The 22,939-nt window shown below is 40.2% G+C and overlaps 1 protein-coding gene across 1 annotated transcript in view; it reads left to right on the forward strand.

Annotated features, from left to right (window-relative positions):
• PARVA (parvin alpha) overlaps positions 1 to 22,939 on the forward strand; it is a 98,984-nt gene that overhangs the window by 69,363 nt on the left and 6,682 nt on the right. Inside the window, exons 5-12 of the mRNA XM_032791805.2 lie at positions 873 to 1,013; positions 2,999 to 3,114; positions 10,321 to 10,379; positions 11,761 to 11,780; positions 13,579 to 13,640; positions 14,568 to 14,636; positions 16,802 to 16,903; positions 17,760 to 17,832. Of these exons, the coding sequence (XP_032647696.1) occupies positions 873 to 1,013; positions 2,999 to 3,114; positions 10,321 to 10,379; positions 11,761 to 11,780; positions 13,579 to 13,640; positions 14,568 to 14,636; positions 16,802 to 16,903; positions 17,760 to 17,832 (642 nt within the window). The remainder of the gene's footprint in view (positions 1 to 872; positions 1,014 to 2,998; positions 3,115 to 10,320; positions 10,380 to 11,760; positions 11,781 to 13,578; positions 13,641 to 14,567; positions 14,637 to 16,801; positions 16,904 to 17,759; positions 17,833 to 22,939) is intronic.

Consider the following 22,939-nt stretch of genomic DNA (forward strand, 5'->3'; position numbering starts at 1 on the left):
CTGCTCAGTAAAAAGTTTACATTCAGATATTCCAGAATTGGAAATTATATTTATGGATAGAAGTCATACAGTCATCTAAGCCCTTATGCACATCCAAATTATTAGATAATTTCACAAATTATGGATGAAAGAACACTATTTAAATTAACCAATACATTTTGTTAAAATTGGATTGATAAAATATCTTTAATCATCACTAAACTTGAAAATATGTTTGTGCCATTTTATCATTACACAAACCTACTGTGTATTAAATTAATTAAAGTCCTTGTCTATACACACAATTTGCAATAGTTTCCAAAGTCAGTTTTAAAACTTGATTTACTTAAACCACTGCAAATCCCTGTAGGGACTCACTTCCATTGGTTCACACCTGGCTTTTATTCATGTTGCTTAAGGCAGTAATTCACTGATGGAGAAGCTATTGGTCTAGAGTGGATGAATCAAACCTTTTTAAGCATGATATTTGTCTCTATCAGGCTTGTTGCTGTGTAGCGCAATTCACTTCTGTGCAGAAGATACCTCATGGTAGAGCTGTGGAGGCAGCATCAGCATGTTTAACCCCCTTAGATGTGCTCTAGAAGGAGTTGCATCCAACCCTTCACTACTTTAGACTAAAAGTTTAGGGGAAATAAGGGGAAAATGTGGGTGATATTGTTAGGATTCCAAAATGAGACTGGAAATCCCCTTAAGGGAAACCGAGTATCCTTCGCTGAACAGGCTGAGAAATCAAGGGTTAATTTTAAAACTATGATGCCTGATATCTTCCAAAAATCCATTGGAACAGAATGTCTTCACATATATTACTCATGGTACCTAGGATTAAGAAGTAGACTGGCTGTTGTTTTTTTTTTCTTCCATTATCACTTCAGAGAAACTTGAGAGTGAAAAACTGAATGTTGCTGAAGTCACACAGTCTGAAATTGCTCAGAAGCAGAAGTTACAGACAGTTCTTGAAAAGATTAATGAAACCCTTAAACTTCCTCCAAGGAGCATCAAGTGGACCGTTGACTGTGAGTTGCGTGTTTCACAAGGGAATGCTCATTTGCTGATAGTATAGATATTACAGTTCCCAGCTGCAATCTATGAACATAGAACAGTAATTCCACCAATTTCTGCCCTTCCTAGTGGTAGCTGCACAGTAAGGGGAGGATGAGAGTGAATGCAGCAACTTCTCTCCTTGTTCTCTACTGATGCTCAATCTTTCAGAGCCAGATTTTCAAAACATGACATCTGTGCACTGAAATGCAGCTGCAAACAGATAGGCAGGCACATTTATCATATGTATGCGTGCAGCATGCATAACGGCAGTATTTAGGCACACTGATACCCTTTTACGTTATGTGCATGTAATGTGCTTGCATATAGCTAGATTGGATCAAAGCCAACTGAATATATTTAGGGTGAAAATTTGGCTCTACTGAAGTCAATTGCAAAACTTCTATTGATGTTAGTGGGGTCAGGATTTCACCTCTAGCCTTTAATGTCTTTAAAAAAAAAACAACAGGATGATTTTGCCCATCCTGTGACCCTTTAAAGGGGCCTGTATTTCAGCTCAGCTCTTTGAAAACCAGGCCCCTTTAAAAGTGTCTCTCAAGGTGGGCACCCAGAATCACAAGGTCATTCTTAAAAATCTTGGCCAATAGGTTTATAGCAGTTTTTTTCTATCTTCTTCCCCTACCCTGAGCCACGTTCCCTTTCATCCTCAAAGTCCCATTGTCAACACGGATCTATGGTGGTAAAAGAGGTAATTATGAGGAGGCAGGGTGAACATTAAGCATAGCTGCCTTTCCCTCTCATCCTATCATACTTTTTGCCCTATAGTTTTCTTCCATTCCCTCCTGGCTCCTATACTGCAGGATGCAGGGTGACCCTGTGATTGACTTGTCTTTGTTTTAATGTGTTACAGGTGTTTGTGTGTTTTAGTGCTAAGGTAGGAGATTGACAGCAGTGGCTCAAGCCAATTGTAGTGCAAGTAAGTGCAGGTCAGTCTTCCCTATCCAGCTCTGCCAAAGCACCTCATTCTTGACCGTAGTATCCTCAACAAAGTTTGCCTTCTGTGCCAAATCATGTGATGTTTTTGCAGAGAAATCTCTGGCACATGTTTGTGACTTAGATTAGAAATGACGGAGGAGAACATTTCATTGACTCTTTTACCATTTTACTTGTGTAATAACTTAGTAGTTATTGGTCAGTTCATGTATGGAAAATGTGCGGCATTGTTTTGTAGCTGTCAACCATCATGTTAGAGCATTGCCCTAAGGAAGCCTAAAAATGCACTGCAAATCTGGACACAAGCAAAAATAATAAGAAAGGAAGTACTAAAGTTAGAAATAGATTCCCCTTTGATGTCAGTGAGTTGATACTTGCTTACAGCTTACCTACAGTAAGTCCTTTGATATCTTGTAATTCTTGCTAGTGTTAACTACCCTTTATGAAACCTGCTGAGAAAAAGCTAAAATAACAAGAACTATAAGAAGTTCATGAGGAATGGTTGAGTCACTGAGTTTAGTAAGTTATTGCTTCAAGGCTTCAGCCAAAATAGGCTCATTTATCATCCTGCAGACATTGTGACACTTAAAAATGAATAACGTGCATGTTATGAATACAAAAATATCTTTCTGATAGTTCATAAATCCATATTGAAATAAAGAGGATAAAGGACCAGCATAGGGAGTGCATAGACAGCTGTTTAATCGGCCGTACATAAAATCTGGCTTTTGGATCAGGTTTAGATTTCCACCTTCCCAGGCCAATGACATCTAGACATATTGCAAAAGCCAATATATTTATATTTTTTCACTGCATTTCTACCACCAGCTGATTTATGGAAAGCAGGAAGGCAATTGAAGAAAAGGTACCCTGATAGCAGCCTCCAGTGAGTTCAGATGCCAAGGGAAAAAGTATCCCATATTTCCTGGTGTTCCTGCAAGCAAAAATAAATATTTTCCGTAGTTACTTTTCCTTATGTAACTTGTGTTTTTAATATCTATTTCAGCTGTTCATGCAAAAAGTCTTGTAGCAATACTTCGTCTTTTGGTTGCATTGTCACAGTATTTTCGGGCACCAATCAGACTCCCAGACCATGTGTCCATTCAGGTTGTTGTTGTCCAGGTAAGAGAAACATAACTCAGCTCCTGGAAATGATTTTGAAATTGATTGGTGAGTTTATTGAAGAATGAACCTAATACTTGTATGTGCAAGTGTGTGTGTGTGTGCACACGTGTTTTGCTGGCTGACAACGCTTCAAGCAAAAGGCAAAAGAACGAGTGTTTTCCCAGATTGAGCCGTGTCTCTGAATATCTTATTTTGATTGCAAAGTGGCCAGACTATGACATTAAGATGTATTAAATATTATTGTTGGAATGTATTTGTCTATTTATCACACAGTATGATCTCTAGAGTTAATATTTATCTCCTTTCTGACGATCTCGCTGCCCCTTCCTAGTGCACATATTTAAATCAGCGCTTGCACTGAGTGATGAATTGTCACCCTTTTTTAAATCCAAATCCATGTTAGGTGAATAAATATTCTTTTTCAGACTTATATACACTAATCTAGTCTGATTACGAGTTTTGGCTCTTTCATAAAGAAACCATCAATTGGATTTTTCTGTGCCAATCACACTCCATATTAGAGCCCAATCTGCTTAAACTTTCCAGGCTCTTCTGTTTGTTATTTTTTTCCTACTAGACTCAGTTCTATTTGTGCTTGCTATACTTCGTTCTGCTTCTTGCCATGTAATCTGCTTTCCCTTGTCTACAAATCAATTCTGCCTTTATTTTTCACAGCTTAGTAGCCTTTACCTTTTTTGTTTGTTTATGTTGCTTGCCTGGGGCTCTTCTGCAGTATCTCTTTGCAAGAAGGCATTATTTAGACTCTCTTCAAATATGCATGACTTGAAGATTTATTAGGCAAATCTAAAAAAATAACAGCTCTTATTTCCATCATTCACCTCAGAAAAGTTTTTGAATTTGGTAATTTACTAATAAAGAAAGCTCAGGGGGAACTTCTGGCAGATATATCGCTGAAGGCTGATAATCCTGCTTGTTGGCTTTAAAATTCCAGATGGAGGGCTTTCTCCAAATATGATCAAAGTGACGCATGGTGAGACTGCACTGATGACTGTAAGGCTTCAGAGGAAAATAACTTTCAATCAAACACTTTCTCTTCCTGATTTGGATGTTATACAAATATTAAAAGGATGAGTTTATCTCAAAGTGCTAATAACCACCATCCAAGAAGCCAAGAATGTACCTATGAGGTCATCCTTAGGAAAAGGACCAAATGGGGAGAGGGAAAAAAATGTGAAAAATATAGCCATAAGGAGCCAAATCTCGCATTCCTCTTTATTGTGACAAAACTCCCATTGAAGTCAATGGGCTTGTTTCGCCTCTTGTGTAGTATAATGATGTAAATCAGGAGTAACCCTACTCAAGTCAATGGAGCTACATGAGTATAAGGTTATGTCTTTTCTGCAATCACAGCTGATTCATGCAAAAAGTCTTGTAGCGATACTTCATCTCTTTTGGTTGCATTCATAATATTTTTGAGCACCAGACTCCCTGACCATGTGTCCATTCAAGTTGTTGTCCAGGTAAAGATTAAACGTAAATTAACTCCTAGAAATGTTTTTGAAATTGATTGCTGAGTTTCTTGAAAAATGATCCTAATACATGTATGTGTGCATGCTAGCTTTAATCTACCTAGCTTGGATCCCCGAGCAGTGAAGCAGCAGCAGCAGCAACACGGGCTTCAGTTCAGGCTGGATAAGCCTGTGTAGAACCCTGGGTAATAACTCAGGGAGCTAGCTCATATGGTAGCTTATATGCAACTGTGGCTTTGCTGCTCCGGTACCTGAGTATCCCTACACAAGCTGTAATCATACCCCGTTACTGCACTATAGACATACCCTGAAAAGCATTGTTAAGTGGGGGACAGAATGAGAACCAGGTTTTGTTCCAGGGCAGACCAAGCAGGACTGGGTCAATGTGCATGTTTCTCCTCTATTACTCTGCTGTAAATCAGGAGTAAGTGCCCTGGTGCCAGTGGAGTTTCACTGGGATAGAATGAGTGCAATGTGGGAGGAGATTTAGCCTCACTGAGCCAGATCCTCAACTAATATAAATCCGTGTAATTCCACTGAAGTCAATGCAGCTGCATCAATTTACAGCAGCTAAGGATCTGGCCCAGTATTTTTAGAATAATTCATCTTTGTTTTTTTATCCGTGTGGTTATTTTATACACAGTGGGCCTGATTCTAAATTCCTTGTGGACCTGCAATGCCCATTTGAGTGAAATGGAAGTTTCAAGGAACAATAAATGCAGCCTTAGGCCTTGTTTCACTGTTTACATTAGAAAGCCTAGTAGCTTCAAACCCTGATATATTCTGTAAAATAAGGTCATGGCAAGGAAAGCTCAATAGGCTATAAGAGACCTGTATTTTAAATGCCACCGTTTGCAATTTGATAAAGATAGAGGGAATGTGTATGAGTGGAGGTGAGAGGGGGAATTGGAGAAAAAATACATTAAAAAGCCCTTTATGTGTTTCAGTTTTTTGTTATCAGTTTTATACACACAAAATATGAAGGTTGCAGTGTTGGCTGGGGTTAGTTTACTGAAATACAAATTTGTTTCTGACATAAATAACATGATAAAACCCAACAGGTAATCAGCACAGTGCTTATGAAAGAGTAATTTTAACCTAGATTTCCTTCCTTTGTTTTGCACAAAAGCTGTTAGCAATTAGAGTAATTAAAAATCTAGGTTATAAGCCGGTTTCTGAAAAATAATGCACTTGGATCTTCCCTGGTTCATTTCTGTATATTATTCTCCTTTCTCTCCTGTAGATTTTTTTATTGACAGTATAGGTATCTTTTTTTTTCTTCATGTGGTGAAAGTACTGTTAAATTTCCACTGAAGTGAGAGGGAGCATTCAGAAAGAGCTGGATCATGCCTTAATTTTGCATTTCTTTACTCTGTATGATATTCAAATAATTATAGCGCAGATTGTGCCTAGCTTGCATGCAAGGGTTGTGGGAAGAGCATAAGAAACCTGGTGCCCATGCATAGTGCCCAAGCACATTGGTGGCCCTGCATTCCCCTTAGTGCAGGAACTGCTCCATTCTAGAACCCTATGGGACATGAGCGACCATAAAAGGAAAAATGAGCTGGTCTGGGCACAAAGAGCAGAGAGTATTGCACCATCCTAAACATGGTTCATTTGGGTGCTTGGAAGCTCTACCAACTCTGAAACTCTGGGAAGGAGTGAAGTGTTTCAAAGCAGTGTTGCCTCCAGGCTCACATAAAATCATGTGGACCCAAGAGCACTTCCAAAGATATATTCATTCTCTGAGGCTGCAGAATGGTTTCCATACTTCAGCGTCATGGAGCAGATTATAAGAGCGGTCGTCACCAAGTTAAATTTATGGGGCCTAATCCTGCAGTTCTTGCATAGGCAAAACTCCTGTTGACTTAGTGGGAGTTTTGTCTGAGTATGCACTGCAGTCTTGGCCCATAGTAAAGAAAACACTGCCAAAACAGCAAATGATAGACAACACAACCACTTTTATTTTCAGATATTCCCCCAACCACTGCCCTCCAAGATATGTTTTAATACAGAAATGGCTTTTATAACAAGAAGGATCTGTGACCAGCTGGAGCTTTCATAGCCTGGAATGCAACCTTACAGTTATTACTGATTAGTGCCAGCAGAACTGTAAATGCGTTAACTTCCAAAGGGTAGCTTGTATGTTAAAATTCATTGGTGTAACACACATCCCTATTTGAAGGGAAGTCTCTGAACTGATACCTAATTCCCTGTGTCTTCAATAGAAGAGGATGAACTTTGCCCTTCATTTCAGCAAAAAACTCTATGATAAAAAATGTATGACTGGATATCACGGGTACGTGCTTATTTCCGTTTTATGTCAAATAACAGAGTTTTGTAGAACTCAAAATGTTCTGTGGGAATGTGTAGATTTTGATGGGAGAATGGCAAAAATATTTTGATTCAACAAAATTGAAAGTTTCAATTAATTTAATTTGACTTTTATTAAATATTAAATTAAATATTATATTTAGACATCACCGTATATGTATGTTATACATATACATACATATAACATATTTTACAGTATTTTAATATAATTTAAAAGTCAAAATTAAATTAATCAAAACAATAATGTCAAAATTAAAACTTTCAACACTATTGATATGAACTTTTTGATGATCCCTAATCAAATTGTTGGTAATTTCAAATTTTGGGGGTTTTGTTCCCATTTGAAACAATTTCTTTAAATCATCAGAATATAATGTGCAATGGAAATTCCAAAGCCCAACCAGCCCTATTTATATGGACTAGCTGACAGGTCACATCCGTCAAAAGCAGCATGGAGTTTGAAAACAAGGTTTTTTTAAATTTTGTGTTGTCCTGTGGAATTCGTAGTAGCCTTTTTGAATGGCATTACTGGGAAATGGGGGTAGGTTTTGAAACATCTTTGTTTATTTGAAATACAATTTTGGATGGTTAACTCTGACTCAATAACATTGCTCTTGCTACCATTTTTTTTTTTAAATATTGTGTCACTTTCCATTTAATTCAAAGCAACCTATATAATGTCAAATCACTTCTCCATCAGGAACAGCTATTAATGTACACAAGAGCTATATAAGGAGTCTACATGTTTAAAGTTCTTAAATTACTTTTTCAGAGGTCCATTCTCCAGTTGCTATGTTTGCAGGGTTGCCAACTTTGGTTGGATGAATTCCTGGAGATTTCATCACATGACATAATCTTTCGTTAAAGATTAATTCCTGGAGAGTCCAGGACAATCCTGGAGGGTTGGCAGCGCTATACATTTTGGACTTCTGTGCATCTCTTTCATTACAAATGAAAAGCATTGGAAAATACTGCATAAAGCATAACATGCTGGTTGACCATTTTGATATGAAGTATCCAATTGAGGCATGGGGTATTTGGGCAATGTGGAAATTTCATTAACATTAGCAGCATTGAATGCCCAGCACCATGCCTAATGTCTCTTTTCCCATTAGTTAATGGGGGATTTAGACTCAGAACTTCCATTAACATTAATAGGAATTTTCTAGTTAGTGATGTACTTGTTCTTAAACTGTACTAGAGAATGTTGTTTGGTCATGTCTTAGATTATTTTGCATACCTGAACAGGGAGTACAAGGACCCTGATTATCCCCTTGCATCACCATCCTACACAGAGGGGTGAACAACTGCCATCTTTTATGCTGCTACTCTCCTTAGGTGCAGATACTGGTCAAAGCCTGGGCTCTGTTTCCCCTCTCCCCTCATAATGCACCACTGCACCTCAGCTCTAGCACAGAGAGGGCCATAAATTGTGCTCACAGAAAAGGTTTCTTTCTGTCCTGGAGCAAGGGTGAGGAGCCAGGTTGCAACTGTATCACAGTCTTGTTCCTCCTCAGTTCCTGGGGCAGTACAGCCATATACTGCTCCTTACTCAGGCTACATTTTAAGGTTTCAACCCAGCCCTAAATAATTGGGACATTACACAGAAAAATGTGTTTTTTTTTCAGTAATTTACACAGTTCTGCGTGTCTCAGCAGCCATTATCTGAGCCATCTTTAATTAAGAGACATATACAAGCATCAGTACGGTTTGTTTCTTTGTTTGCAGTTTTTTAATGTGTAACATCTCTTCCCCCAATATGGAGTTTTTAGCTAAGTGCAATTGGTACTTTCAGCCAGAAATTAGAACTTTAATACTTACTTAAAACTATACAAAACAAACAAACAAACCTGGAACATAAAAATCTGGGGGAGGGATAGCTCAGTGATTTGAGCACTGGCCTGCTAAACCCAGGGTTGCGAGCTCAATCCTTGAGGGGGCCATTTAGGGATCTGTGGCAAAAATATGTCTGGGGATTGGTCCTGCTTTGAGCAGGGGGTTGGATTAGGTGATTTCCTGAGGTCCCTTCCAATCCTTATACTGTATGATATATGACTTTCTCCTCAAAACCAAATTTTATATATTTGTATAATGTCAGTTCATAGTAATATAATCAAACCAAGCCAAATCCTCGTCCCACCATGCAGTCTGAGCAGCAGGACTCTGCAGTGGGGTTGCCCATGCATCGCTTCCCTTCAAGGAAGGGAGTAGTAGCTTCAAAGATGCCACTGCCTCATTGCTAAGTAGCCACCATGACCACTGTACCCCTCTTTTTAGAGGGGGAACCATCAGTTTTCTTTGAAGTTGTTTTCCTCTAGACTCTTTCATGTAGTGGTCATGTGTGTGATCTTAGGACAAATATAAAATTACTTTGACACTGCCTTGTGTGATGGAGAGTGGAGAATGGTGTAACACGCAGAGCTTGCCTGATTTTTCTTTTTGTACAACAAAATTTGATGACTACCATTGATTAAAGTTAACAAAGAGAACACCGAGAGAGGCAATGCATACATGAAATGTGTACTCCAAGGCCAAAATGGCAGTGATCGATGTAAGGGAAGGAACTGAGGAGACTGAGGCTGATTTCTTTGCCAACTAATTCAGACTCTCTGACAGTCAGTCAACCCCTTAGCCAGTGTACAGCACTGACCACTAATTAGCACATGCAACGGTCTTCCTGTATATGGGCCTGATCCATAAAACATTGAAGTAAAACTAACACTGACTTGGAATCCGAATCAGGCCCTGTGTATATTGTCCTCCATTTTGGAGTTTCTTCCCAAACAAACACAGTTTCTAAGACAGAGAGGAGCAAAAAATGGCAAGTTTGAAATAAAAATAATAATAAGGATAAAGAAAGGGAACACGAAAAGAAAGGACAGCTAGAACGGGAGTAAAGAATTACAAAAACTGGGACTGAGTGGGCACCCTTTGCCTGGGCTGCTTTTTCAACATAGGCTGCAATTCAGCACACTGTCTCTCTTCAGCAAACCTCCTATATGTGTACTTAAGTTGTTTCATGTGCTTTGCTGAACTGGAGCCTTAGACAGAAAAGTGAGGGAAGAAAAATGGAGAAAGGGGAAGAAACAGATCATTTAGTCCTTAGGTTCTCTGTTACACAAGGTGACATTTCAAGTCTCTTAGTATTATATCATTGGTGGCCATTCTTAACTTTTTATTTTAACAAGTGAGTTATCTGGACTATATTCTGTGGAATACATACAAATGGAAATAAAATAATACAGTCAAGTTTGAAAAAAAATGTAGATTTTTATTTTTATGTTTATCTGATGACATTTGTAGATCATAGATAATTTATATAGTACCCTAAACATTAAACTGTACTAAACTAAACAAAAACCAATTATTTTTTTTCCAGAAACGAGAAGGAATCCTCCAGTCCCGACAAATCCAAGAGGAAATAACTGGTAACACTGAGTATGTCAACACCACTGTTGCCAGCAGTTCAGTAATTGAACACAGATGTGTCTCAAAAATTCAGCCATTTGGTGATATTTAGATTTCATTATTGGGGTTCCAGGAGGGATCATGCTTCAGCTAGTGATTATAGTTTAGTCTTTACAGGGCTTTCAAACATGCCTCTCAAAATGTAACATTACCGAGTTGGAATTACTAATGACAAAATAGCGGCAAATCTCCAAAAGACTGAGACCAAAGGAAAGGTAGAGCAAATATGTATGAAATTGGTGCATTTGAAGAAATCTATATTGCATCCTGTTTCAAATACTATACATTCAAAATTGTCTGAATAGGTTTTTCAAACTGACAAGAGGAGGGGTATGTCTTATGCTTTTACCTTTTACAGTTTAGTTGATGAAGTGCTAAATTAGCACAGAAAAGAAAAAACTGTTCCCCAATATTTCATTCACCATTAGGCTCTGAAGAAGCATAAGTGACCGTGGTAAAACACTTACATGTGATCTCACAGTGCAATATATAGTGGAAACATTATTCAAATCCAGCAAGAAGCAACAGCAGAAAATCCTACTTACTAGTAGAGTGAGGAGTGTTCAGGCTAATGACTCATTAATCCTCATTATTATGGGTTTATTACAAGTGTGATATTTATATGAAGGATCAAATTAAACAAAACTCTGCAGTCCTTAAGAACCTAGTCCAGGCATTGTTGTTTTGGCTAGCACTTTATTGTAGTGGCCGTGACAACTGGATATTTGGGGCAAAGGGAAAAGAGTTCATGAAATAAACATAGCAAAAACCTTCTTCACAAGAGAAGGCATGTTGATTTGGCTCAGCAGTAGGAAGTGTGCTATTTGGTACCGCGGTGGCTCCAGGCACCAGTGCTCCGGCAAGCCGCGGGGGGTGCCCTGCCAGTCCCTGTGAGGGCAGCAGTCAGGCTGCCTTCAGCAGCACACCTCCGGGAGGTCCACCGGTCCCACAGATTTGGCAGCAATTCGGCGGCAGGTATGCCGAATCCGCAGGACCAGCAGACCTCCCGCAGGTGCGCTGCCAAATCTGCAAGAACGGGGACCTCCCACAGGCATGCCACTGAAGGCAGCCTGCCTGCCATGCTTGGGGTGCCAAAAAAGTTAGAGCCATCCCTGATTTGGTATCACCGTGAACCTTTATTGACGTCAACAAGACTATTTTAGTTGATTCAAGATGCTATGAGCCAGAGTCTCAAGTGGTTGGTGGCGCTCCATTGAACTCTATTAACCTAGTCCAGTTTCCATAGAGCTAAGGATCTGGCCATATATGCAGTTTTCTTGTCCATCTTAAAGAAAAGCATGAAGTAATGTAAATAAGATACATAATAATTTTGTTTTGCTTTTTACTATAGGGCATTATCAGGAAGGTATGGTAAGTTTCATTTGATTATTATCATTTTCTTGAGGCTACCAAAGTGTACATTAATTAATTCTCCTGCAGCTGATCTGTTCATTCAAACCATGAGTCAGGCCAGGATTTGCTGCTGCCTTATAATAATAGGAGATATACCAATCTCCTAGAACTGGAAGGGACCTTGAAAGGTCATTGAGTCCAGTCCCCTGCCTTCACTAGCAGAACCAATTTTTGCCCCAGATCCCTAAGTGGCCCCCTCAAGGATTGAGCTCACAACCCTGGGTTTAGCAGGCCAATGCTCAAACCACTGAGCTATCCCTCCTCCACAGGTAAATACACCTCTACCTTGGTAAATACACCTCTACCTTGATATAATGCTGTCCTCAGGAGCCAAAAAATCTTACCACGTTATATCGAACTTGCTTTGATCCGCCGCAGTGTGCAGCCCTGCCCCCCCAAAGAGCTGCTTTACTGCATTATATCCGAATTCCTGTTATATCAGATCGCGTTATATTGGGTAGAGGTGTATATAAATAAATTCATTGTAGATTGGGATGGCAGTTAACAAATAAGAGAAACTTTGATGTCAGCATAGCCATTTTTAAAACAAATTATTTCTTATGCCATTCAGCAAATGCTATTTTACAGGTGACTGGTGATTTTACCCTAGAACTTCAATATAAAAACATTAATGATTAGAGGTACCCAACTTGAATGAAAGATGATGTTCCATAATACAACTGCCATTCCTTCTAGAGAATTTGATGCTATGCTCCTCTTTGCTTGAAATGGAGAAGCTTAATCTCTTTTAATTGAAAGAGTTGTTATGATTTTATCCTGAGATTGCACCTTTAATGTCACTGAGACTAAAATCCTGAACGTTAATCTGGTTTACATAATTTATTCACAGCTGAGTTCAAAAATGCTGATCATGGGGATGCTTTTTGGGTCAGACTATGATACTGTTACTCATGTTGAGTAGAACCTTACTCCATGTGAAATCACCATGGAAGTCAATGGGCCTGAGTAAAGTTATCATTCTAGCTCTTTCTGTTTAGGGAGGGCAAAAGCAGCTCTCTGTGGAGTCATTTTGTGCCACTCCAATTACTAGCCAAAATGGAGTAACTTGGGGATGATTCAAGGTCTCTCTTTCTTTTCAGAAGGTGAGTGCACTGTTGCCTTAGTCCTCCCACCTCTGGTAGGTTGGATATCTGTCCTGGTCTTTAAGAGATTGCTCTAATTTCAGTGGGGTTGTCCTGCAACCTAGGACATTAAAATGTCACAGGACACATTTCACTGTGGCATAAAATCATCTGTACCAAGCATCATATTACAACTGGGACATGAGGACTTGTTGTTATGTGGTAACGAACCAAGATCACGATGCAATGCAGGCATCCCAGGCACTTTGTTACAAATGTTACTCGCTCAGTGACTGAAGGGGCAAGTTCACATTGTTCATGAATTCATTTGGTTCACTATTTACCTATGCCTAGTTATCTAGGTTTTTATACAGGTAGATATTGATCGTTGTTCATTCTCAGGGAGAAAGATACAGTTCATTGTTCAGATCACTTCATTAAGCAGCCCAAATCCCAGCAAAAATCTATGTTATTGGCAAAAGACAGTAATAGTTTCTAGCAGATTATAGAAGGAGATGAACAATCCAAATATACAGTAACTGCACTAAAAAGAAACTACATTAAAAGATTCTGCTGATGCTGCTGTTCTCATCATTCATGCCCTTTAATTAGTGTTTATTATGCACTTGGATAGCTGTTGCTTGCTATGTTAACAGATTTGACTATTTTTTCAGAACGGGATGCATTTGACACTTTATTTGACCATGCTCCAGACAAGCTCAATGTTGTAAAAAAGGTTAGAAAGTGTTTTATTTCTGAAATACAACTAAGTAGCACATTAACATATTTAATGTAATAAAACTTAAACTTTACACTGAAAATGAAAGTCATAATCCTGTGATTACAAATTTTGAGTGTTACATTTATTGCTTTCATCAACATTAATTTTGCTTCAGAAGATAGAACAGGAGAGATATATAGAAGTCTCCATTGTAAAGAACTTTGTCATGTAACTGTGGGTATGTCTACACTGCAGTTAGACACCCACAACCGGCCATGCCAGCTGACTTGAGGTCATGGCTAAGGGGCTGTTTAATTGTTGTCTAGACATTTGGTTTTGGGCTGCAGCCCGAGCTCTGGGACCCTCCTACCTTGCAGAGTCCTACATCCTGGGCTCTGGGCCGCCCCCGAATGTCTTCACTGCAGTTAAACAGCCTCTTGCCCTGAGCCCTGCAAGCCCAAGTTAGCTGGCATGAGTCAGACAGGGGTTTTTAACTGCAGCATAAATGTACCCTGTATGTAATGTAAAAGACAACTCAACAAGTAAATCCTTAGCTCCACTGAAGCCAATTGAGAAATGCCAGTTTACATCAGCAGATTATCTGCCCCCATGTATTTCAGCTGATATCAAATTGAAGCCTAGTCTAATAACACAACTCTCTAGACTCCTACAAATCTTTTTTTTAAGCTTTCTGAAAAAGAATCACATTATAACAATGTGTTTTAATTGTCTGATTAGTGTTCATGTCAGTTCTGTTCCTCTCTCAGAAACCCAATCAATCTAGGAGTAAAATACTTGAAAAATTGCAGGTTTCTGTTTGTAACTTTAAAAACATTTAGAAATCAACTCTAAACACTGTGCATGTGCAAGTCTAACTTATGGGAAAAGTTGAAACTGCTGCTCTAAAAAGTGCACCTTGATCAACATGTTCTTATTTTTCAGACCCTCATCACTTTTGTGAACAAGCATCTGAATAAATTGAATTTGGAGGTTACAGAACTGGAAACCCAGGTAAGAATTCATAGCCATGGTTGGTGGGGGAGGACAATTGCACCATACTATACACATATCATAACTTGTTCAAAAGTTTTACCAGAGTCTTATTAAGCCATCTTCAGATAAATTATTTCACCCAGGAACCCCTCTGGATTACTTAATTTTATATAGGTCTTTCATGTGAAGATAAAAACTATACTGCAAAGACAATGAGCTATTCTAGTAGTAACTGAATTTCTGGAGCACATTCCCTCAAAAGATTTGTACTTTCTTTACCATTAATATTAATTAATATTAGCTGTACACTATATAAGGAGGGTCATTAGAGATGCCATCGCAGTTTTGGCAGTAAGAATCTTGGCCCTGGTATTCTGATCAAATTCCAACTTGGGCAATTGCATTCCAGCTGCCTTTACTTTACTCAAATGAACAATCTCATGGGACTGCTGTGACACTTCTCACAGAGACTGCTTACACATGTAAAGTTACTGAGTGTACAAGCAGTTGCATCACTGGGTTCTAAGCCTGAGAGCTCCACAGTGTGACATGGTGCTGGCTCCTCCTCGTTTCCAGTCACTAGAATGCATGGAAAGAAGCTAAAAATACATGAAATACTTCCCTAGTATTCTTTTTCTATATAAACAATTGCTACAGGTGCCACATGGAAGTTACATGACGAGATAGGAAGGAAGGTGGTCTGCATGATCACCAGGGAGAGGGGAGATGTCCATAGGGCATTTTTTCCTTTAAGACATGATTTTTTTTATAAAAAAGTCCCAGAACTCCTCGTATAACTGACTGCAAGTCTCTAATAGGTATGGATTTTGCACGGGTGACATTAAGAACTAGATGGGAGGAGACATACAAGGGCTTTCAGAAATATGGCTTTGTTTCTAAGTTTGTTTGTTTATTCCATTGTTTTCTTACTGAAGAACCCTCATTAATCAAATGTCCCTAGAGACCCCTAAAAAAGTTCATTGAAACTGGATTTCGCTAAGCTGAAAGGTTGATTTTATTTCCAACAGCAGAGATTTGATGAGCAGCTTCAGGGAGACACTGAGCTGCTTCAGATAACCTGTGGAATTGGATAAACAGAATTTGATTAAGTGAGGCTATGTTCTAGAATTGATAGTCGTGATGTATAGATAAGATTGAGATGGCCATTCTATTCTGAACCTGTCTTCACAGTCATTCATGACTTTCTCTGAAATGTTTCCTTTGGGCAAAAATTTGCTCATACCTGGTCTCAGCCCAGATTCAGAAAAAATCCATTAATCTGCTTTTGTGTTACACGAGTGTGAAAAGAATACATTTCATTTTTAAAAAATACAGAATTTGTGTCATCTCAAGGAACTCAAAACCATGTTTTTAAAAAGCTTGACATGCTTATTGTTCTTTGTGAGGAAGGTGATCTTGTTCTGAAATTTTTGAGAAACGTGTTTTAACATTTAAAAGTAATATGTACAAAAACCATGTGCATAATGTGTGAAGTTATAATTCATAATGAAATAAGGATGCACCATAGCAGTTAGATGGATGCCATCTACCTATAATTGTATACACTGAAAAATAGGTTAATATAGACTTTGCTGAACTCTGGACAACCCTTTTGTTTCTTTATTCCCCTCCTCTTTTTCCAATATATTGAGATTTCTCATGCAATCATTAGATGACATATTCATGTCTACTTTCTTCTGCTCTGGGGCTATGTACCATGTCACAAACAGTTCGGAAGAGATGGCTGTGCTCTGCCACAGGGCCAGCAGAATCTGAATTGAAAGTGTGTTCCATAGACCAGCCATCCCGAGGCTCCCACACTACAGAAGGGGGCTCACAACCCCCTGTTTCTACAGTGATGAATCCACTTCCCAGTTACCAAATCTACTCAGCCTTCAATGACAAGGCACCCATAACTGTAGGTCTCTGCTGGCCACAACCTCTTTCCAGGGTGTTTATATGCCCACTTGTTTATGTCAGTCTCAGATCAGTTTAGCCATGAAGGCATAATACCTGATACAAGCATAAAAAGTCACATAGATTAAATCTTTTGATGCAGTTAAAAATGTTTAGGTTAGTAGTGTCACCAGCATTCTGTATTAGGCAAAGGGTATCTTGCTTATCAGGCAAAATAATTATATGGTTTTAGAATATATACTCAGACATATCATGGTCTCTTACAGTTTGCAGATGGTGTGTACCTAGTGCTGCTAATGGGTCTCCTGGAGGGCTATTTTGTGCCTCTGCACAGCTTTTTCTTGACTCCTGATAGTTTTGAACAAAAGGTAATTCTGTTGTTGGATTTTATATTTTTATATAAAGAAAAACACTTCCTGTAATACACCATACAAACCTTTTTACGTAAGACTGATGTACTCTACCTAGGTTTAAAAAAAAAGGAACTACAGTGGTCACCATTAAAAATTCAGCATTTGCCAGCATTTACTACACAGTAGTCTTTGAGATACTATGGTTATTGCCTCATCTGAGTAGAGGAGGAAATTGTGTTGGCTGTCTGGTTTCTAGGAAATATTAATTGTTTGTTGGCAGTCACTGCAATGCTGCCATTGAGCAATACTCAGTATTGCCATTGACTTAAATAGGACGTATGTGCCTGAGTGCTGGTGGAATCGAATTATGAACAACAAAAACTGGACATTTGCAAGATTTCACATAGTTTAAAAATATGAAAGCAGATTCCCTTATATGCACAATATACAATTTTAAGACCAAACACTGCCAGTCTTCACACACAATCTCTATTGTCATACAAGGCAATTCAGCTGTATATTTGGATCAAGGACAGTACCTGGACTATATAGTGTTCAATTTTTACTATTTCATTTTTGTTAGCTTGGTAAATTACTTAAAAATTAACTCGTCTCTCAGTGGACAGTTGAGCCCAAATCCTATTCAGATCAGGACAATCCCATTTGCAAATATTTTGATTTCTGACCAAAAAATACTTGGAATAATGATTAGTTCCCTGGTATCTATGGACTAGATCCTCTGATGTATGGAGCCATGACAACTTACACCAACTGAGGATTTGGCTCTGTAGCCTTAAATGCAGCCTATGCTGACCACGTACACTAGGCAGGAAATAATGTACAATAATGAATGTGTTCATTATATTACCAGGTCATTAATGTGTCCTTTTCATTTGAGCTAATGCAAGATGGAGGGTTGGAAAAACCAAAACCGAGGCCAGAAGGTATCCTACTTTATTTATTATTAATCTTTTTATCAGTTTAAGGATGAAATTCTATCCTATGCTGTGGTGTTGCGGGTGGGATGAGGGTACAAGGAACCTCTTAATCCACAAAAGTAGAGAGGCAAGTCTGTCTGTAGTTCTCAGGCAATCTGAGGTTAGGGCATGTGTCTAGCTCTCTTTCAGTCAGCATCAGGTGCTACATGGGAGTGCATGCTGATCCTCAGAGAGGCAGCATAGTTCTTTCAGCATGTGTTCTTCAGCACCTCCTTGACAATTCCTGCCTTTGCCAGTAAAAGCGCTTCACAGTGGGTGATAATTCTGCTCTGGCCAGGGCAGGACTTATCTATCATGAACACTGTACTGAAGAGATGATGATATTAGTAATATGAAAAATTGTTTGTGAATTGTATTGCCCACACATGTGGATCACCCTATTCCCGCCCATTTCACCTTCGCCTGACAAACCCTCCAAAATGCAACATAAGTCATAACGGTTGTCTTGAAGACTTATTCATTGTGGTAGGAAAAGACAAATATCAAATGTTCATTGAGTTGCCTTTCCATACTGGTGAATTTTCAGGCTTGTGTCTTACATATTTCTGCTGCTAAATTTATAGGCAAGAGGTTGAGATTTGGGGGAAAGCTGAGCCCCACTGAAGACTGAGAGAGTTTCACCACGGATTTTAGTAGAACCAGAATTTCATCCTTGCACTCTCATATGAAAGACATGGGTTTAAGTCCCACTCACAAGGCTGGATTGAGGCAATCCAGAGCCTGAGGCACCCCACTGTGGCGCCACTCCTGTAGCCCTGCCCCAGCCATGGTTCCATCTCCCAGTTTGAGTAGTGGTGGTAAGGACTTCCTCTCCCTTCCTCTTATCCTCTCAGGAGTGGCAGCTCCCTTCTCCCCCTTCCCATCCCTCACTCCTTATATACACACATGCTTCCCTTGGAAGAGCAAGAGACCCTCAAAAAGGCAGGAATGACAGCAGGGCCCTGGCCCAGTACTTATACCCAGGCTGTTGGGGTATCTGTTTGTTGACTTACTGCACTCTGCTGACACCAGGCAATCCTTTTCTGGGTGGTGTTGGCTGGACATTTCCAGCACAGTATGGTGTGGAAGTAACACCCCATAGAGATGAATGGGACAGTTAGGACTTTTCACACCTATCCTTGCAGGTTGTCTGCAGATTAAGGCTAACATCACTGGATCAACTATGCTATAGTCACCTTTTCAACTATTTCTTTGCGATGACAGCTGGAGATTTAGTCTTAGTCTACACTAAAAAGTTAGATTGACCCAGCTACATTGTTCAGGGGTGTGAAGAAATCCACAACTCTGACTACCGAAGTTAAGCCAGTCTAACTCCCACTGTAGACAGTATTAGATTGACACAAGAAATCTTCCATTGACCTAGCTACCATCTCTCAGGGAGGTGGATTACCTATGCTGACGGGAGAAACTCTTGTGTCGGCATAGGTACTGTTTCTACTGAAGCACTACATTGGAACAGCTGCAGCTGTGCTGCAGTAGCATTTCAAGTATAGACAAGCCCTTACTTTACAAAACAAACAAACAAACAAGCTGAAATTCCAACATAATCATAGGCCTCAGGAGTTGGGGTTGCGGGCACAGACCTTTAGGCCTATGCCTTAATCTGGCAATATTGATCCTAGTTTTTCACTTCTTGTGATGGCTGGAACTATTGTCTGCAGGCCTACTTTAGCTAAATTGATGGGGACCATATCACAAGGCCTTAGTTTGGGCAATCAAAGTAAGGTGGTGGAAATAGTGAAATCTAGAGTTTCAAGTAAAACAGAGAGTAGCTGTGATCTCCCACTCCTGGTGGAGGTTTAAAATTCTTATGGCATTTTAATTTTTCAGGTATTTACTGCTCTAGGGGACAGCTAATTTTTCCAGTATAAATCAAGCCATAGGGATATTTCAGTATGTGTGTGTGTGTATATATATAATATGCCATTTCTTGTGCAATTATTGAAATGCTTAATATGAAACTTCCTGCCCAATGTGAATGGAAAAATGCATCTGGTTTATGTGTTGTTACATTGGGCACAATGCCCATGCCTAAAATTTCCAGAGAGCAAAAGAGCATTGGAAAGTATCTTACTATGAATGTGTATACTAAATAGTCTTAAAATTCCTACACAGCTTCTATGAAATATCTGATGAATAAATGCTGCAGAATATGAAAAACATATGTAGAAAGAAATAGTGAATATGGTAAATAAATTAGCATATCTGCCTGGTATTAACTTTTTCAGGGCCAACCATTTATTTTTGTTATTTGCAATATATTATTTGCAATTATATACAATGAAAGAGCTTCAACGGGCCTTCTTAATTTTATCTTTTACTACTGCTTTGTATTCAAGAGATGTCTACAGATATGATGCTAAATGTCATCAGCCAACATTTTCAGAAAGAAAAGCCTAAAGTTAGACTCTGAAGTCCATGTTTAGGTACCTAAGGATGGGATTTTCAAAAGCACCTAAATGATTTAGGAGCACAGGTTGCATTGAAGTGAATATGGACCTAAGAGCCTAAATTTAGGTTCCCAGTTTTGGCCATCATTGTTTTCTTTACTAGCCATTATGATTTTCTTTCCAAAATGTCCCCAACTGCATACAACAGAAGTGATTTCATAAAATCTGTTCATCAGTCTTTAATGAAAGCCTTGATCTTGCAAGTTCTTGCATGTTGGTGTCCAATTACAGCACAAAGGCAGGCAGAGACTTGGTGCGGGTGTAATTTAAAATGTGAACACAAATACAATTAAATTGTGATCTCCAGAATGCTGCCAGCTTTTCAGGCCATCACCTTTCGTATTTAAGGGGCACACTCCAGCAGAAGATAGACTCCATGGCTCATAGTCCAGATCCTGGTTGGACTTCCATCAGTTCTGCTAGGACTCATGGGAATCTTTGCTCTCAGCCTGTGTCGCCTCATCCATGACTGAGTGAAGAAGAATTTTAAAGCATTGTTGAGCACAAGCTTCTTCTGGGTGACACTCCATTTTAGAGGCCAGCCATGGAAATGAGCTATGATGGGAAGAATCTGATAAAATTATGTTTCTATAGAAATGTGATAGAATTCTATAAAAAATTAATAGAATTCAGTGTTATGAAAGTGAATAGAAATGATTAACTTTTCTAGAGGTTTTTTTTTTAACCATCCTGTACTCCTGGGGGAATTTTGCACCACTGTGCATGTGCAGAATCATGTATCCCACAGATTTCTTTGCTTCCCCGCAGAAAAATGACTTTCTGAAAGGGGAGCAAAGAAAGGCTGCAAAAGCATTCACGCACCACTATCTAGCAGAGCAGGCACATCTTTTCATGCACCCGAAGCAGCTGGTGGAGAGGCAAATCACCACGAGGCTAGGACACCCCAGCCAGTGGCTCCTAACCTGAGCCAGGGTCAGCTGCTAGACCCGGCTGGGCTGGAGGCAGGAGAGGACAGGACTTCCTCTTCCCCTGCAAGGAGGTATTGGGCTGCGTCAGACCCACCTCCAGAAACCTCCCCCAGCTGCAGGAAGCTCAGCATCCTCCCCTGCGTCCTACCCCCATCACTTCTTAACTGTGGTGGGAGGGGTCACTGTACCAGGAGCTGCTCCCCCATCCACCCTACACCCGTGCATCTGGACCTCCCATACTCAGACATCCCTGCCAAGCCTCACTGTGTACATCCAGAATTCCCCTAGCCTTCCATACCCAAACCCCACCCCACTGAACCTCAATCCCTGCATCTGGAGCCCCCCTGCTCCAGGACCCCCGTCTCCAGACCACCATCCACTGAGCGTCCTTCACTCAAACCCTCATCCTGATGCCCCACCCCCTGCTTCCCCCTGAACCCCCACATCCAGACACCCAACTAGATGCGACCAGACCCACACCCCAAGAAGCTCCACTCCCCCAGCATCCAGACTCCTCTGCTGAGCCCCAAACACCTTCACTTGGAAGCCGCTGGAGAGCCCCATTGCCCCTGCACCTGGAACCACCCCAATGAGCCTGTGTGCATCCAGATCCCCCCACATATAGACCCCCCACTGAGCTGCCTGCACCCAGATTGTCCCACACAGAATCCTCTCACCCCACACCTGGATCCCCCCACACTGAGCGCCTCCACACTTGGATCCTGCCTGGTTGAGCCTGCTTACTCCACACCTGGTGCACCTGGTGCAGAGAGGCAGGGCCCCAGAGTGTTTCTGGGACAGACCCAGACCTTGTGCTGCATCAGGGTAGGGTGTAGCCTCACAGCTGAGTCGGTGTCCCAGGGGTGGAAGGTCTGCAGGGTGATCTCCCACCTTCGTGCAGCCAGTGCCCTGTGCTCCCCACTGCTATGCTGGAGCCTCTGCATTTATTTATTGGCAAACAAAGCTTGCAGAGTTTTGCAGAATTTTTAAATTTTTGGTGCAGAATGCCCTCAGGAGTAATCATGTAGAATTCCGTAGAGATTATGAAATTTTCAGAGACATTTTATGGGGTGGTTTGAAAATATTTGTGCAAAGTTTTCCATTAAGTTCTGTAGGACTCCTCTACAAGGGAATAACGGGGGTCATGTGACTCCAAGATTCCCAGATCCAGGCTTGATGGGGGAACCTCCCCTTTTTAGAGGTAGAAAGGCAGACCATAACTGTAGCAATCTGGGCTGTGTAGAAATGGCCTTCCCTCGATTCCCAGCGGCCTTGGGATTTTTTTACATTTTATAGCCTTGCCTATTAGCTCCTGGAATCTATCTGTGTCTTCCAAGGGGCCACAAAGTGAAGGGACCTAGGGATTCATCAATTCCATTAAGTGGAATAGTCCCTTCATGAAACGCAGGAGGCTCCATAATTACTGAACTCTGGATATGAAGCCTTTTTTTGTATGGCTTCTGAAGCTGCCTTGCCATGTAGCCAATGTCCACAGCCCTCTACAGCTCGCATAGCTCAGAAAACCCTGCCTGGGTTTGGCTGGATTGGACCATTAGAGCGTAGACATTTGTTGTGGAATCTTCAGAATCACATAAAAGACTGCAGTATAACTACTAGAATGGCAATATTATTTTGATAATTACATCCTTTGCTAGGACTGCCTGCATGCTTTGA

The sequence above is a fragment of the Chelonoidis abingdonii genome, chromosome 4, assembly GCF_003597395.2.
Source record: "Chelonoidis abingdonii isolate Lonesome George chromosome 4, CheloAbing_2.0, whole genome shotgun sequence".
Taxonomy (NCBI): domain Eukaryota; kingdom Metazoa; phylum Chordata; order Testudines; family Testudinidae; genus Chelonoidis; species Chelonoidis abingdonii.